The sequence below is a fragment of the Danio aesculapii genome, chromosome 6, assembly GCF_903798145.1.
Source record: "Danio aesculapii chromosome 6, fDanAes4.1, whole genome shotgun sequence".
NCBI classification, from domain to species: Eukaryota; Metazoa; Chordata; class Actinopteri; order Cypriniformes; family Danionidae; genus Danio; species Danio aesculapii.
Window position 1 is genome coordinate 40,738,019 of NC_079440.1, and position 16,800 is coordinate 40,754,818.

Consider the following 16,800-nt stretch of genomic DNA (forward strand, 5'->3'; position numbering starts at 1 on the left):
TTTACCATGTTACTTACACACGAAAAAGGCATCTTTGTAATAAAAGGCAAGTCGATGTCATAGCTTACAGTGTTACAGATAAAATGAGACCACAAACTGAATACAAAGTCAAAGTTATAGTTACTAAAATCTAAATAAAGCCAAGTGTTTTGACCCTCTACATATGCTGTCACTGCTCTCGATCAGTAGTACTTCCTACTAGTTTGACTGATAGAGAATTTAGCCAATGGCTGCATGATTCATTCGATATATTAACATCTATTGGTCATGGTTGTGTTATTGCACTCCTTTTGCTTTCACTGGCTCAGTGACCTGTCAATCATCACGCAATGCACCAGAACTGTCAAGAGCGTCTGTGCTTCGCGTCTCACACCGTTAAACGCCACAACACATTCATTGCGTGTCAGCATACTGTCTTCTGAGGCGCGAGTCATCTATTAAATAAGGAAAAGACTCACGCAGCTTCTCCTACTACAGCAATTTTTACTTTTGATATTTGATCCCAGTTAATTTGGAAGTGACGATATTGTTCTCTTTGACTACTTGGATGGAAACGTTGCTTTATTCGAATGTCTTATAAGCGATTTAACAGTTTTGGGCAAAATTTAATTCACATCTTTTGATGGAAACATGGCTAGTGAAGCTCGGGTATTTAAGTGACACCTAAATGAAACTTCAGTTCATCATATACTGGCTATATATGTCATATTGGCATTAGAACACAACCCTAGTTATTGTGTCAATCAATTACTCAACCTCTTCTGAATGAGTTTGTTTTTATCCCATGATGATGAATAATTGTTTGTACTCTTTGCTAATGCAATCAGACCTGCTGATCACTATACACAACTCATCCTGAAGCTGGACAAAACGGCATACGGTTCTACCTCTTTACGCTAGCAGATGAATAATCACAGCTAAAAGAGGATTCTATTATTTGCACTCTATTCTTGGACTTCATAACAACCTGCATGTGAAAATCTTGTTCAAGAGCTTTTTCTGAGCACAAATTCTGAATGAAAAAAAAAAAAAAGGAAAATTACATTTCAGACTCCCAAAAAACAGCGCTGAAGCAATAGAGAGAGTGTGTGCATGACTTCAGACAAGGTCCAGTTGTCGCAAGTGTATTAAAGCCTCTTTTATTCACCCGTTCTGCCCTGGAAATGACACGTTCCTCACTTTCTGGTGACTTCATTTGGAATCGCTCTACTTCCTCAACAGCATCTCGTGTAGCTGTCTTCATACACAGCCATTCAGTGGCATCCTTGATTATTATATACCAGTGCAGCTCTTTCCAGACAGACAAAGGGGGGAAAACAAAAGCTATTTCACGGCAAGGTGGCTTTGAGGCAATATGCTTGATTTGTGTGGGCTGATTTAGGAGTGTCGCAAGTGTAAGAGAGCACATAAACACAGTCTTCCTCTTTGAAATCAGACGTGAGTTTAAAAAAAATATCATTTGGAGACTGTCATCCATCAAAGACGGAGGTTGTTCTTTTCACTGAAACATGTACTGTAGAAACAGTGAGATATTTTGCAGGATAGGCATTCTAAAACGCTTCCAACCCAATAAGAAGCCATATAAACCAATAACAGACCTGACAGATGTGTCAAGAACGGTTGTGATGTTCTGCGGTGACATCTCAGATCAAGTACAGAATGAGTCTGCTTGAATTGCAGATTGTGATTTCCTCTCATGGCACTATTTAGTTGCGCTTACTAGGAAATAGCATCAATCTCAACTGTGAGATATGTTTGTTAGTCTGAGTGAAATGAAAATTTCATGTTATTGTGACACAACCAATGACTGTAAAAAATATGGATGACGCAACGGCGCCTTTTCCCATTGAACGCTTTGAAGGCAAAACACCTCATGATGGGCACAAACTCAAAACAATGCTGAAATTTGAGCCTGGGCATGCACAGAAGGGACTAACTGATGGAGCCAGAGGCGGAGCAGCGGAATCAAGCTTCTAACCAAACGCTTGTACGTCATAGCAAGCAAACCCCCCGAACTTCTCATTTGACCGCCTGTATCAAACAAACAAAGGCTTGCTAATTTAAATATTAGCACTTACATTTAAAAACACAAAATAATATACGAATTATTAAAAAAACTTTGTGATGTAAGCAGTTATAATTTAATAAAACTAATATATGTTGGACTGCAGAAATAAACAATCTTTCATACACTCTAGCCTAAATTAGACTCAGCTATGAGCACAAAACATTTCTCTTATTACGGATTGTTGGTATTTATTATCTTCACAGGGGTAGAAATATCACTTGTAAAATAGGAACAATAACATATGAACAACACACATTTTAGAAAGGTTTTTATTTTTAATTAGCAATCAACAGGACCCAAAATACACACCATGGTCAGCTATTTGCCATGCGGGAAAAATCATGCGTTTAATAAAGATAAACACAGCAAGATTTCTAAATATCTATTTACACATCCCATACATGCACTATATAAAATAATCCTTATTAATTTGTACAATAAACTTAGCAGTATTAATACTCAACTGATCTCTATATGATATAGGCCTATCAGCTACTGCATATCGCTTGTATATTGTTTATCATTTTTTGCCTTTGTTTTCATTTAGTTTATTCCATGCCTTAATATCTGGCAAATAATAATTTTTCTTCATTTTAGTCATTAGTAGGTGTTTTCAAATAAGAAGCCAATGGTAAATGGTGTATATAAATAATATTACATTTACAGCTCCATTTGTTGTATAAGATTCTGCTTCTAGAACAGTAATATTTTATAACAGCAAATTTGGTAAATTAACTCAATAACATGCCGAAACTCAAAATGTCAGAGACATCCTTTAAATCAAATTCAAGTAACACTCAGGGGATCAATGTGGAGATAGGCTAGTTTTGTCTTCCTAATTATTATTTCAGACCCATAATGAGAATTACTGCTTGATAACGATCATCTGTATTTTCCCTATCATCAAACAAATAATAAAGCCTGATTAAACCCTCACTTTACTGAAAAAACAGTGATCCATCAGATTCTGTAGATAAGAAAGTATAGTTTACTGCTCATTTTATAATGGTAAAGTAACACAGAAATCGAATAATAACATTTCAATCTCCTCCCGAAGCTCAGACGGTCTGCTTTGAGAAGCTGTCAATCACGATGACACGCCTCATTTTTATACCATTAAATTACTGACTTAAAACATACTCTTTACAAAAATGAAGATCTGAACCTATATCAGCTGATAACCAGTGCCCTAATTGACCAAAACCATCTTTCAAGAAATTTTATTGGCTCAAGTCTCATTCATTAACACGTAGGAAGCTGGCTTTATGACTTGTACTCCCAGGGGGAGCCAGCCCCCAGGGGACGATCTAACGGCCTGGAGCGTCACTCAAAAGCAGGCGTGTGGCACACTTGGACACAACGCCTGAAGCGTCCTGACAGATATGTGAATTTTGCTCTTATAGAGGCACTTTGTAAGATAAACTCTTGAAACACATGAACACAAGTAAATATGTTAGACTACATGAAAAGTGGATTAAGTATCCTTAAGGATATTAAAGAGCCCCTATTATGGGTTTTTGAAAAGGACCTTCCATGCAGTGTGTAACAGCTCTAAGTGAAGTGAAATATCCAGCTAAGGCTTAAATCTGAAAGTGCACCGTGTTTAAAACTATTGAATCATCTATAAAAGAGTCGACTCAGAGTAGTTCAAATGAATCATGGAGGTAACAAATCTTTATCTGTGTCGACGTGACCTTGATACAGAACTCAAGCCCCGCCCATTTGTTGTGTGCACAGACCCGGGAAAATTTAAACCCCTGGCCCCGCCCACAAACACTGTAGAAAGAAAAAGAAGACAAACACTGTAGCAGATCCTGCTTGAATCATGTCGCGAAGATGCTGTGCTCTGAAGTGTGAGGGAAAATTAGTGTTATTTACCCTAACCAAACATGTGAAGAGGCTTTCCCCTACCCAAAGATGAGGCTGTGAAGAGTCAGTGGCTAAAGTTTATTTTTGCAAAAATTACTCAGCATTATAGCCCCAGCCTGGTGCTGTGTTCCCGTCATTTTTCTGACGAGTGCTTCAGCAATATACACGCGTACAACAGGGCATTCGTCGTCCGTTTGTTAAAGTAAGGATCAGACAAGACTATTGATGTATGGGACTTTGTCAGAGCTTGACAGAAACTTTACAATACACAGTTCATGAATCAGTTTCTTCCTCTATTTCACAAGTGTAAGTAACTTAAGTGCGATTAAAATGGTTGCCTCCTTGTATTCTCCAGCTTGCAAATTATGTATTTAATTACTGCAGTAATTACTTGTAACCGCTCTAAGTGGCTTGTATTGTATCTGGTTATCTCTTTATATTCTCATATCGTGTCTTAAACAACGTTGAAAATGCGATGCAAGCCGCTTTGTTTATGGATTTAAATGCATTTGTGAGCTCGCGATCCTCTGCCATTTGTCGTTGCTATGGCCACCATCAGCTGTTCTTACACACGTGCGGCGGTCAAGTTTCAAAATAGTTCAGCTTTTACCACTGTGTGGATTAATACTGAATGTGTGTCATGGTTAAGAATAGAGCAACATGCTGGCCTTAAACTGCATTGCTTAATGCACTCCTGCATTGAGCTTACACATATATTCTGTGCTTTGACTACTTTAATATTGTTGATAATCCATGCTGGGCATTTCTATCTGTCTCACGCTGAACGCAGTCGACCAATCGCAATAGACTGGGTCATCGGACCAATCAGCGCAGATTAGCATGGTGCTAAGGAGGGGTTTGGGAAAAAATGAATCGCTGAACGAATCATCTGGGAGTCATTGGGATAATTAGGTAAAATAAATGCATATTAAAAGAACTTGCATGCATTTCAGCCTGTTGTCGAAGATGCCAAAACCAAAATATGACCTTTTTAATGCATGATTGGGGCTTTTTAGGTTCAAGGTAAAAAAAAAAAAAAAGAAATGTGTGTACAAATAAGTAGAAAATCACAGGAAAATATTCCACTGCTCCAGGAATTCAATTACTTAATGCAAAACCATAAACCAGCAGTGTAGCTGTTGCTCACTCTCAATGTCTCTCAAACTGTGAATACATTTGACATTTTATTCCATCTAGTACCCTATAATGCAGACAATATCACTTTGCAGGTGTAATCTCTACTCCACAGTATGGTGCTAATGCACTTCACCAGTTTACATAAGCATGAACCGATGGGGTAAACAAAACAGTTGGACTTTAAAGTAAATGTAGTCTAAACATGTATCTGTTTGTATGTCAGGCCTGTAAATAGAGCTCCTAGCTGAGCAAATCAGAATGAAGGATTTCAGCACCAAGGACAGCTCACAAACGCTCACATTTATAAGAAAAGCACTCACCTCCAATATCCGGGCGCAGTTTTTTGTCATACTCCTTTAATAAGTTGTTTAGTATTTGCGTTGCATCTGTCTCGTGGGTTTTGGGGGCCAACATTTGATTCACAGTAACATCGTCATACTCGTCATCATCAGAAGCAAATGTTGGAGAACTAAAAAAATTAAAGAAATGTAGAACTGGTCACCAGTGAGGTAATAGTGTGTATTTCAATACATTCAGCTAAAAATAACTGCCAGAATGGAATAGTCAAAGTAGTGTGGAATGAGCTCATTAGTGGCCATTTACAGAGGTAAAATGCTAATTTTTGAGAGAATGCAGCACTAGTTTGATCATTTTTTTTTTAAATGGTACTGGGTTTCCTCAAAGAACTCAGTAGAACTGTACTCATATCTATGGTACAGTGTGTACTTACTCTCTATTGCATTTTTCCCAAAATCTTCAAGTTTTATCTACTAAAATTCAGAATTTAATTACAGCTCTAATAATACAAGGCCATTGCATGCTTAAATTAAAATGGATATTTCACATTTTATTTCCACGGTTTCTCGCATTATGCAAACCATTGTAGACTAAATCCAAGAATAAAAACCTAAGTGCATTCAACATCAAATAGCTAAATTTGCATGACAAATGATGAGTTATAACTTGCTTTTTGGCTTACTTTGACAAGCATGAGTAACAAACTGCAACAGAAAGACAACATATTCTACATTATGATCTTTTAAAATAAAAAATCCAACCCTGCAATAGTTTAACAGCTAAACAGAAACAGGCAAATAATTGTCTTAACTATTGTTACAAAATATATACATAATGCTAATTAGGTGCTTAACATTGTCGAGAGAGAGTAAAAACATTAAGTAGACAAAAATGTCAAATTCAGCTCTGAATATTAGTTATTAAATTTGAAAACAACAGGTAAACTCTTTAAAGAAAAACAATACAAATAAACCATAAATACAACACTGTAACAGTTTAAATTAGGGGACACGTTATCAAAAAAAACTACCAGTTTTAAACTCCTAAATATTGCTTATTGAGAGTAATTGAGAGTAAATTACCTTAGTTGTTAGTTAAGGTTAGGATAACTGGTATGGTTTTGGTATCTAATATATGGTCATGAAGAATCAGGCATAGCCTACTTGAAACGCACCAGTGGTAATATTGTGCATGGTATTTAATCGACTAGGTAATCATGATTTCATTCCTTTAAGGTTTATCCTAAATGCGAAATGCTAACAAAGGACGTTTGAGTGACAGTGTGCTAAATGGGTGACTCTCCAACAGGTTCAGATCTGTCTTAGTAGCCTTGATACATATATATCGCGTGCCACTGCAGAATCTTATTAACTACATTCAATTAAATTAGGAACAAAATAGCAAGTTTCCTATTTTGCTAGCATTTTAGCTCGAGTTTTTATTTAAAGAACATAAACTTTTGGACATACTGGCCTTGGTTCGGCACCTTTTGACTTGACAGCTACTGTAACGACGCAAAAATGCGCTATCAACACCGAAAAATAACATACGACATTAGTTAAGCTGAACTGAAAAGCGTAATTAGCATTGGGTAATCCAGCTCTTCTCACCCACATATGACATAAAGAGACAATGGAGTTAAACCTTACGAATGCGCTATGAATGCAAAGATTGAAATAAAGATAGCCAAAGTCTTGTGAACTCAATAAATAAGACATGAAAAGACTTATTATTAAAGTTAAGCGCTCAGTGGGTGAATCACATCATTATCGCCTGATTGATGATTTCCAACTAGACTATGCATAAGAAATCTCCAACGGATAAACCAAATTATGATGAATTACTTGTGTTGGCACACACACGCAAAAGATTGCAACGTCACTTACCATGCACGAAACACTGACAGAAGTAAGAAGTAGAGGAACAATTTGGTGGTCATGTTTTAGGTGAGACTGTCTCCTTGTTGAATGTGGCACACCGCACGGAGACTCTTCCAAGAAGGAAAAAAGTGACACAGCTGCAGCCTTTTCTTCCAGGCTCAGTTCAAACTGTGGCGAGCAGTCTAGGTTATAGTCCAACGGGAACGTCAAGACCTCCTCGGCTAGTGTCCGGTGCTTAAAGTTCACTTACATTGCCAATTAACGGGATCAAATAATAGAAGAGCCCCTCCTGCTCCTTGAAGTTGCGCTGCCTTCGATTGCACCACCAGATACACATACTGACGATCACACAGAGGCAGAGCGCAAACTTCCAAAGTGGACACCTTCAAACCTCGTACGCGTGCTTTAGTTTCTTCAAATTACGTCATAAAAAGACAAAGTCTGCTTTCACAGACGCTTCGGCGGAACTTGAGATCCTCTTCGGGCGCATCTGATATTTTCAGCGTCGAAGCGGCTGTTAACGGTACTGCTGTCAGCTAGGTAAATGATAACCGCGCGGAATATGTTCGAAATGGAAATTGGTGCGTAATTGCTGTAATTGCTCTGCACGTGCGTTGATCGCCGTGCGATTAACCCAATGACAGCAACACCGAGGGTGAAGAAAATGTCATCAACAAATTTGGAGTCGAATCAATTAGCTTCTACATGGTGATATTATGCAGTTTGTATAGCATAAATACAACAACATTGTTTTGTAATTTGGCACGCACCGATATTATTGCCAGTGAGATGTCATTTGCTGTCGTTTATTTATTTCCTTTACTACATAACTAATGAAGCTTATTGAACATTCAAAACTGGAGAAATGACTGTCTATACGTTGTCTTCGCATTGTTGAGTCGATGTGTGAGCAGGTGCACATATGCAGTATAATATTTGAGAGACAGCGCCGACATTTATCACCACAGGCAGCTCCCAGTCGCCCACGCACTTCGGAAAAAACACAAGCCCCCTTTCTCTATCTCTCTCTCTTTGCTCTGCATGTGGTGAGTTATTTTTTTTCTTTGACTACTCTCTAGAATGTTCGGTGTCTGTGGTACTCTTAAAAATGCCAAAGGCGAATCTTGAGATTATTTGAAAGTGACCTTTTTTGTCAGAATTCTAAATTCAATCAGTCTATCTATCTATCCATACATTAAATCAATAATTAAAGAGTAACTAGTTTCATCAAAGAAGAATAGAATATTGTATAATGCACCCAAGAATCTTGTATAAATAAATAAACAAACAAATAAATAAATAAAGGTCAGTTGTTACAAAAATGATTCCCTCGTAAACTCCCCACCCTTCCGTCTTCGATTTGTCTGACAAACAGATGACCCCATCCCAAACGCACTAAATCGATGAGTTTTCAGTGGTATTTTCAGATAAACTTTGTTATAAATGACCTATATTTTATTGCTTCAGCTGTACGTGTTTCTAGAACATCATCTAGTGCCTTAACTAACTTCTAAGTGTCGTACAAATGACACACTGAAGCTTTAATAACACACACATGATAACAACATGTCGACCTATTTCTCTTTGTTTTCAGGTTCTTGTGACGGTGTGGTGGTGTCTCCCTTTTTGGGCTAGTGAGAGCATGAACTCGGCCCGTTCAAAAGAATGATAGACTATCCTCTTGTGGCTGATTATAGTAATGCAGATTGGTAGTGCAGCACACATTTAACCATAGTACATACATACAAACACAGTGTACTGCAATATAAAAAAAAGGTACAGGGTAGATGATGGTGCAAGAAAACAGTCTGTACTGTCAAAAAAGGTTTAGGCACTAAAAGTTAAATTAGTTTTGATGCACTATCAAACCTTACAATGAACAAAAAGTGCTTTTTCATATATCTTGTAATTAAATTAAGATGCACACACTGAATTAAATGAGCTGAACACATATATTAGAAAAACAATGATAAAAAAGTACAGAATTCAACTATTTTGAAAACGTTTAGTCATTTTCATCATCTCCGTCCTTGACTAGTCAGTCACTTTCATCCTCACAAAGTATGCTACTGCCACTTTAAATGGTTTTCAGCTCCCATCTCCCTGCACAATGGATTAAATCCAAATCATGACATAACCAAACCACTTTTGATAAGAAAATGCATTTTCAGCTTTAGGATATGCAATCTATGGGTTTTAATAACAAAATGAAAACAACTTTGTATCTCTCCATGATACAAACATAAATCTGCAATAATGACGTATATCTGAGTGACAGCTTCTCTACTCCACACTGGTGGAATTCCAGTCCGGCACCAGGAATAGGATTCCAAGCTCTCACTCCGCCACTCAGGGGATTAAAGGTTTAAGGTCCATTGGCATGCCGTGCATTATTGTGTGATGGATGAGTAAAGTATATTGAAGTGGTTAACACTCGCCTTACATGTATTAAAATAAAGTCCTTCCGTGAGCCTGCAGCAAGAGTGACATGTCAAATAAATGTCAGTCGTCTGGTTTCCGTTACAGATTTGTACAAAACTCTTGTGATGTTTATTAAAGTTGATTTAAAAAACGTGTTTATATTCATCATTGTTATGCAACTAAAGCATAATCTTGTGGAATATGAATAAACATAAAAAAAATGAGTAAAACATTTTAAAATATTTTTAAAGAATGGATTTTACATACACCAGGCGACCTGTATGCAGAATAATAAGTAGTTTCCATGGTCGTTTGTATTTATTATTTATTTTTGTATTGCCTAAACAAACTCCTCATCTGAGGATTTCTTTTCTTTTTTTATTATTAGTATTATTATTATTAGTGTGCTGATTATATATATATATTATTATTATTATTTTTTATCTGTAAATTAACAGTGTTCTGAATTTTGTACTGATAGTTTAGTTTTATTAAATTCATTTATGTCTTTGAGATGCATAATGGGACCTTGATTTATTTTTTGTTTTGGAATGACTTTTATTTACATTTAAAAAAATTTGAAGTGATATATTGTCTGGATTTGTGTTGAAAATTACTGCTCAAAACTTGCTAATAAACTGCCAGAATACAATATATACAGTATACAATATACAAAATACAATATATATAAATTTTTTAAAAACATTTTAATATTTTGGGACAGTAGCTTTTGATGTGGAGGGTCCTTTTTGATACTGAGATAATGTTGCCCTAAAAAACTAAATAAAATAGTCGCAAAAAACATGTAAAAAAAAAAAAAAAAAAAAAAAAAATATATATATATATATATATATATATATATATATATATATATATATATATATATATATATATATATATATAAATAAACAGAAAACATACATGTCAACAAACATTTTGCTTGTTCACGTACAGTAATAGTGACTAGTAATAGTTAAAACTTAAAAAGCACTGATATTCTCACGCGTTTGTTTAAAGATAAAAAAAAGAAGTTGAAAGGGCCAATTTAACGTTTTGTTAGTGGCTAATTCGTGTGAATTTGTACAAATTCAGTAGTATGAAAATGTATGATTTTAAAAAGGAGGTGTGGCACCAAACCCCACCCCGAACCCAACCGTCATTGAGGGATCATATTAAATTGTGCGAATGAGAGCGTAGAAATTCATACGAATTAGCCACTAAATCAAAATGTATGAATTGCCGTGAAATTGTGTTGTAGTCACACACGCTATCTCATGTCAATTCATAACTTTTTGATTTAGTGGCTAATTTGTACATTGTAATCTTTCCTCTAAAAAAAAAACAAAAAATAAATAAATGTGAAAGCAGCAGTTAAGAAAGCATCTGATTGTAGTGATACCGATATGTTCGCACAAGCTTTCCAACTCACATGACATCATTAATTATAATGTTTATAGACAATATACTGTAGATCTGGTTTGAACACAATCTCACGGCAATTCATAACTTTTTGATTTAGTGGCTAATTTGTATGAATTTACACAATTCAAGCAATTTAGTGCGATTTGCTCATCCACAAATTACAGTTGGGTTTAGAGGTGGGGCTTGGTCAATCATCTTTGTATGACTGAACTTGTATGAATTTGTACAAAATAGCCAGGGGGTTTGGTGCTACACCTCCTACTTTTTAAAATCGTACATTTTCATATGACTGAATTCGCTGAGCACGAATTAGCCACTAAACTGACAAAACATAAAATAGTCACTTTCAACTTTTTCTTTAAGCAAAGTGCAAAAAAGAACTTTGCACTGAGAATATCATTGCTTTTTTAAGTCTTAACTTCCAGTCACTATTACTGTACGTGAACAAGCAAAATGCTTGTTCCCATGGCTGTTTTCTGTTTATTTATAGTTGTGAATTATATTATAGTATCTTAAACTCTTCTTTGTTGGTTTTTGATGTTGATAATTCAACACTTTAGTTTAACAGTGACGTTTATTCTAGAGTGACTTTTAATTGTACGATTTGCTCATCCCCCAATGATGGTTGGATTTAGGGGTGGTTTGGTCGTACAATTCTGTACTTCAGTAAACTGACAAAACGTAAAATAGTTACATTCCCTTGTGAGATTATACTGTACTGTTTAAAATCTCAACATCCTCCAAGCTTGAGAGAATAACGTTTAGCTGAATATATAAATATGCACTGCAATCTTTCCTCTCAAAAACAAAAGAACAAAAATAAAACAATGAGAAAGCAGCAGTTAAGAAAGCATCTGATTGTAGTGATAATAGTGTTTAAATGAATCCCATTAAGTTTCTATGAACAAAACAATGACATTACAGCAGGGCATGGCTTATTTGGCATTATCCCGAAAACCAAAAGCATTCATTCCATGTATCAGAAGCTGAATTAAGAAAGTCATCATCACATCCTTATGCTTTCACATAAAAATCAGTCTAGATGCTTTTACAGACAACCAAACAAGCACATGTTACCACTAACAAAATGTAGCCCATCTTAGAACAATAACAAAGAGAAAAAATACACAGAATAAACAAATATTGAATTTGTATATTCTATGTACTTAGCATGGGACATCTCGATCTCCAGTAATGTGCTAGTAGATAATATCCTGCACATAAAAAGGATGCACTGGTGCTAGTTTAATTTGTAAGCATATATAGGAGCCCTGTTTGAAAAAAAAGCATGTTAAGTGAAGCTAAATCCTTCACAAACAGATGTGGGCCAGATGTTTGTCGGCGCACAGGACCAGAGGAAGGATTCCGCATCCTCCCTGCTCCAGGAACCCTGGTCTTGATGTGTGCAGGCGCGTTTGCTTGCATGTGTCTGTGTGTTTTCACATAATCCCAGGAGTAATCCTAGGAGGAATCCTTCTTCCGTAGTTACACTGGCTTCTGCAACAACTGTTCCATTTGGAAAATATCATGCTAAGCTTCACGCGCACGTCGCGTCGTACAGACATGAGAACCCCGCAAACATAAAAACCCCTACAATCTCATGGCTTGCGGTCCAGCGTTAACCAAAACAAATGGAGTGCTATTTTTGATGCAAATAAAGTCCTTGTTGATCCCAGTCAAGCTCAACTGCGCAGGAACATTTCCGCGTAGGGCGTAAATGCGATTGGTTTTTAAATGTCACCAACATTCAAGGTCAAAGATTGCAATTAAGAAATGTCTTTCGAGTAAGAAGTAATCACAGAAGTTGGTCAAGAAACATCAGGCAGAATTTATTGCTTCAGACATGTATGCTCTGAGGAACAGCTGTACATTTCTGGAAACATCCATTGTTGTAAAAGGGCACGAGAACTCTTTTCGTGATTCATGCTCTCTTATAGGCATGAGTGCCACACGGAGGAGCTGGGCTTAATGGCTCTTGTATTTGGCCTCTTAATAAGCTACATGTCCTCCGTTGAGTCACTTAGCTCTTTGTGCCATCTCACTTTCATGTAACAAGTTCAGAATAGGATGATTAGAGGATATAAAGTGAATCGCACTTTGCACTTACAAGGTCATTGTTCTCTCCTGTTTAATTCCCCAAATAGGTAGCCATGCATTTCAGTTGAGGAATGAGATGGCATTATGGTGACATTTTAGGTATCTATATATGACCTTCTTTCTCTTTCTGTCTTTACATTTCTAAAATCAAAAAATATGTGATTTATTCCATGTAAAATAGAGGTGCACCGATGTATTGGCCAATATTTGGTATCAGCGATAAAAAGCAATTGTCTAGTATATTGGTCATCAACAGACTGGTTAAAATCATTCATAGATCAGGGACATTTAATCAAAAGAGGGTGGAAAAATGCACAAATATCAGGCTGTGTGTAAAGAAAAATGTCTCTTGAGTAGAATTTTGTCATCTCTAAAACTTAATTTACCTCAGTCTGATTTGTAAGGCCAACCTGGGGTGCATTTCCCAAATAACGACATAACTCGTGGCAGAACTATCATAGTATGATGCAGGGTTTGGGAAAAGAACGATGTAGTGACGAGTGCTTCCCCAAACAGTAGTTTCTCTGTCGCAGATCTGTCGTTTGAACCACGTTAGTTTTAATGTAAAATGTCTATAGTGATGCTCTATACAGTTCAGATACATTTCTTTGTAAATAACCATTAACGTATGCTATATATTCATTTTCACAAGCTTTGGAGACGTAAATTCCGCTTTTAAATAATTGGTCACCTATAGCTTTCGTCGTGAGCCACGGCTGTGGTCAAAATGGCATAAATGTTTTCAAAGTGCACTATGAAGGGTGCACAATTGTCAATATGAAGATTGCTAAACCTGAACTGTAAAAATAATACCTGGAAAGCAAATTACACCTAAGAGAGGTGACTTTAATGTTTTTTTTTTTATTATTCCAAGTTTAAATGTAGGAAGTCTCGAAAGGAATCGGGTATAAGGGGAATAACAGGGAATTGAACACAACCAGAAACTCTGCTTCTAACTACAGCTCTAAAGGTGTAGTTGCAAGCATACAAGTTTGTGATGCAGTTTGCGAAATGTTCACTGGAACGATGGATTTGGGAAACACAAAATCAACAAACTATATTAGTGACAACGCAACTTGCTAACAAGTTCGCAAGTTGGCTAACGATGGTTTTCAGAAACGCACCCCTGACCACAAAATGAAGTGTTCATCAAAGTTAAATTAAGTTCAGTCAATATAAACAAATGACATTCAAAATATATCTTAATCTTAAAGATTTAGTTAATGAATTAATGTCAGATTTTAAAAAATCATGACCAGCAAACGATCTGTATAGGCAGATCAGAAATTTTGCATCAGTGCATCACATTGTTTAATTTTTATTCCAGACCGTATTACCTGATCATTTCACATTAGTCTACATGGTAGCACAGGAAAAAAAATCACTAGGTGTCAACATTTAAGGCTTTTGCTGACTTGTTCCAACCTCAAAACCCACCAGTTGACAACATAGAGAAAAGTGATCAAACTGTTGTCGCATAAACATCATGTAAAGCCTAGTTAAAAACTATTAACTGTAAAGAAATGCTATATCCGTCAAAGCCTACAATGTTTCACAATGCAATCTGCATTTTCACCCTCAACGTTCAGTGTTTTCATGTCAACCCTTCAACGTTTTCATGTCACTCTGGCTGTTCCATTTTCAGCTCTTCCTTACTAACGTTAAGCCGCATCTACTGTACATTAAAAGCAAAGCATACACAAGCTATGTACAAATAATTTGAAAGTCTTAGCTGCAACCCGACCTTGTTCACCTTGCACAATGTCTCAGTTTAATGTGTGAAAAGCTGCCTAAGGTGCACAATTCTATTTAGCTAGTTCAAAAAAGCTTAGAAAAAAATGACAAATGACAGAGAAATCAGTAATTGCGGGACATTCCCGAGCACTCATATGAAGTAATCCCTTTGAAGGCAACATTTTAGCATGGCTAAAAATTTAGCATCTGTCTGCCTCACACCACTGATGCTAAAGCTATTAAACTTAGAGAAGAGAAGCCTCAAGTCCATTATTACAAAGCAGGGGTTTCATTATATAAGCAAGTACCCATTACAACATGGTAGAAAACGATTTTTGCATAGCATTTGGCTTTGCTGTACTTCTTTTCGTGATTTGTTTTCATTCTGTGATAAATGTTGATGCCAAATGCATTCACTTTTGTTCATGTCCTTTGGAAAGTTTTCCTGAATGAAACTGCAGCTTGTGTGGTGCTCAATTCATTGTAAGACGAATGCAATAACCAGTGGAAACCAGGGAAATATAAAGTAGAAAGTCAAGGCAGATATGGCAATTATATTCCCATAGAGCTTTGAATCTATCATGCAATTTATGATATCAGGAGGGAAATGCAACAAGAGCACTCCTCTTATAGATTAGCGAAGTGAGAGGTGCAGTAAATAAGTGCTCGGCATTGTTTTTTGCAGGTTCAGCTTGTCGTTGAATACTGAAGTGGAGAAGAAAAAGAGGTTGTTGTATCTTGTGGAGGCTAAACGGCTCCTTTAATCACTGGTTCCCTGTTGAGGTATGTGGCCCAGTAAACCAAATTGAAAGTGCCAAAGAGAACCGGAAACACTATCCGGGACATCTTGTCAATTTTGCTGACGCTGTTGTAGGTCTTTTTAGGGTCCGGTGCGGGCTTGGCCTCGGCGCTCTTCAGCTGGACGGTGGTGCTGTTGGAGATGGTGGATATAGCCGCATCCTTGTTGATGTTGGCGGTGAAGTTGTTTGGCTTTTTGGAAAGCGCCAATGGGTCTTTTTTCTGTGGTTGAGAGAAAATAAGAGAGTCGGTAGGTTTACATGAACAACAACATTCTGATATTAACTCGATTAAGATAATGTTTTGAAAAAGAATCTATCATGTAAACATGATTTTTGACACACCAAGCAATTTTGTGTTTTATTGACATTTAAAAAAATAGATGGCTTGCATAAAACATGAATACATATGGGTTGTCCATAAAAATAAAGCCCGATCCCATATCTGTATTATAACCAGGGGTGAACTTAGTGATTTATGGGCCCTAAGCAATTCCAGGTATGTGGCTCTAGCATTGAATCTCAAAACATGATTCTCATTCTGTGAGTGTTGTTGATTTGGTGTTGTGGTGTTAATGAGACCAGCAGGGGGTGCCCAACCTGTGGTCTGTGTGGGTCCTAATGCCCCAGTATAGTGACAGGGACTCTGTACTGCTCAGTGAGCACCATCTTTCGGATGAGACGTTAAACTGAGGTCCCAACTCTCTGTGGTTGTTAAAAATCCCAGGATGCCCTTCGAAAAAGAATAGGGGTTTAACCCCGGCATCCTGGCCAAATCTGCCCACTGGCCTCTGTCTATCATGGCCTCCTATCAATCCCCATACCATAATTGGCTTCATCACTCTGTCTCCTCTCACCAATCAGCTGGTGTGTGGTGTGCGGTCTGGCACAATATGGCTGCAGTCGCATCATCCAGGTGGATCCTGCACACTGGTGGTGGATGAGGAGAATCCCCCCAATGTATAAAGCACTTTGAGTGCCCAGAAAAGCACTATATAAATGTAAGGATTTATTTTTATTATTCTCTATAGATATTTTTTTTCTCTGTAGATTTGTTTATTGTTTTTTTTTTTTTGTC

General features: G+C 36.8%; 2 protein-coding genes across 3 annotated transcripts in view; both read right to left on the reverse strand.

Moving 5' to 3' along the window:
* LOC130230870 (gamma-aminobutyric acid receptor subunit gamma-3) overlaps nt 1–7,370 on the reverse strand; it is a 225,662-nt gene extending 218,292 nt beyond the window's left edge. For both annotated transcript variants that reach the window (XM_056460170.1, XM_056460169.1), the window contains exons 1-2: nt 7,258–7,370; nt 5,395–5,543 (exon numbers count right to left, since the gene is read on the reverse strand). In XM_056460170.1, the coding sequence (XP_056316145.1) occupies nt 5,395–5,543; nt 7,258–7,310 (202 nt within the window). In that variant the 5' untranslated portion in view covers nt 7,311–7,370. The remainder of the gene's footprint in view (nt 1–5,394; nt 5,544–7,257) is intronic.
* Nucleotides 7,371–14,802: 7,432 nt separating this feature from the next.
* The window catches only part of gabra5 (gamma-aminobutyric acid type A receptor subunit alpha5), a 55,592-nt gene continuing 53,594 nt past the window's right edge, over nt 14,803–16,800 (reverse strand). Inside the window, exon 11 of the mRNA XM_056460172.1 lies at nt 14,803–15,945. Within this exon, the coding sequence (XP_056316147.1) occupies nt 15,673–15,945 (273 nt within the window). The 3' untranslated portion in view covers nt 14,803–15,672. The remainder of the gene's footprint in view (nt 15,946–16,800) is intronic.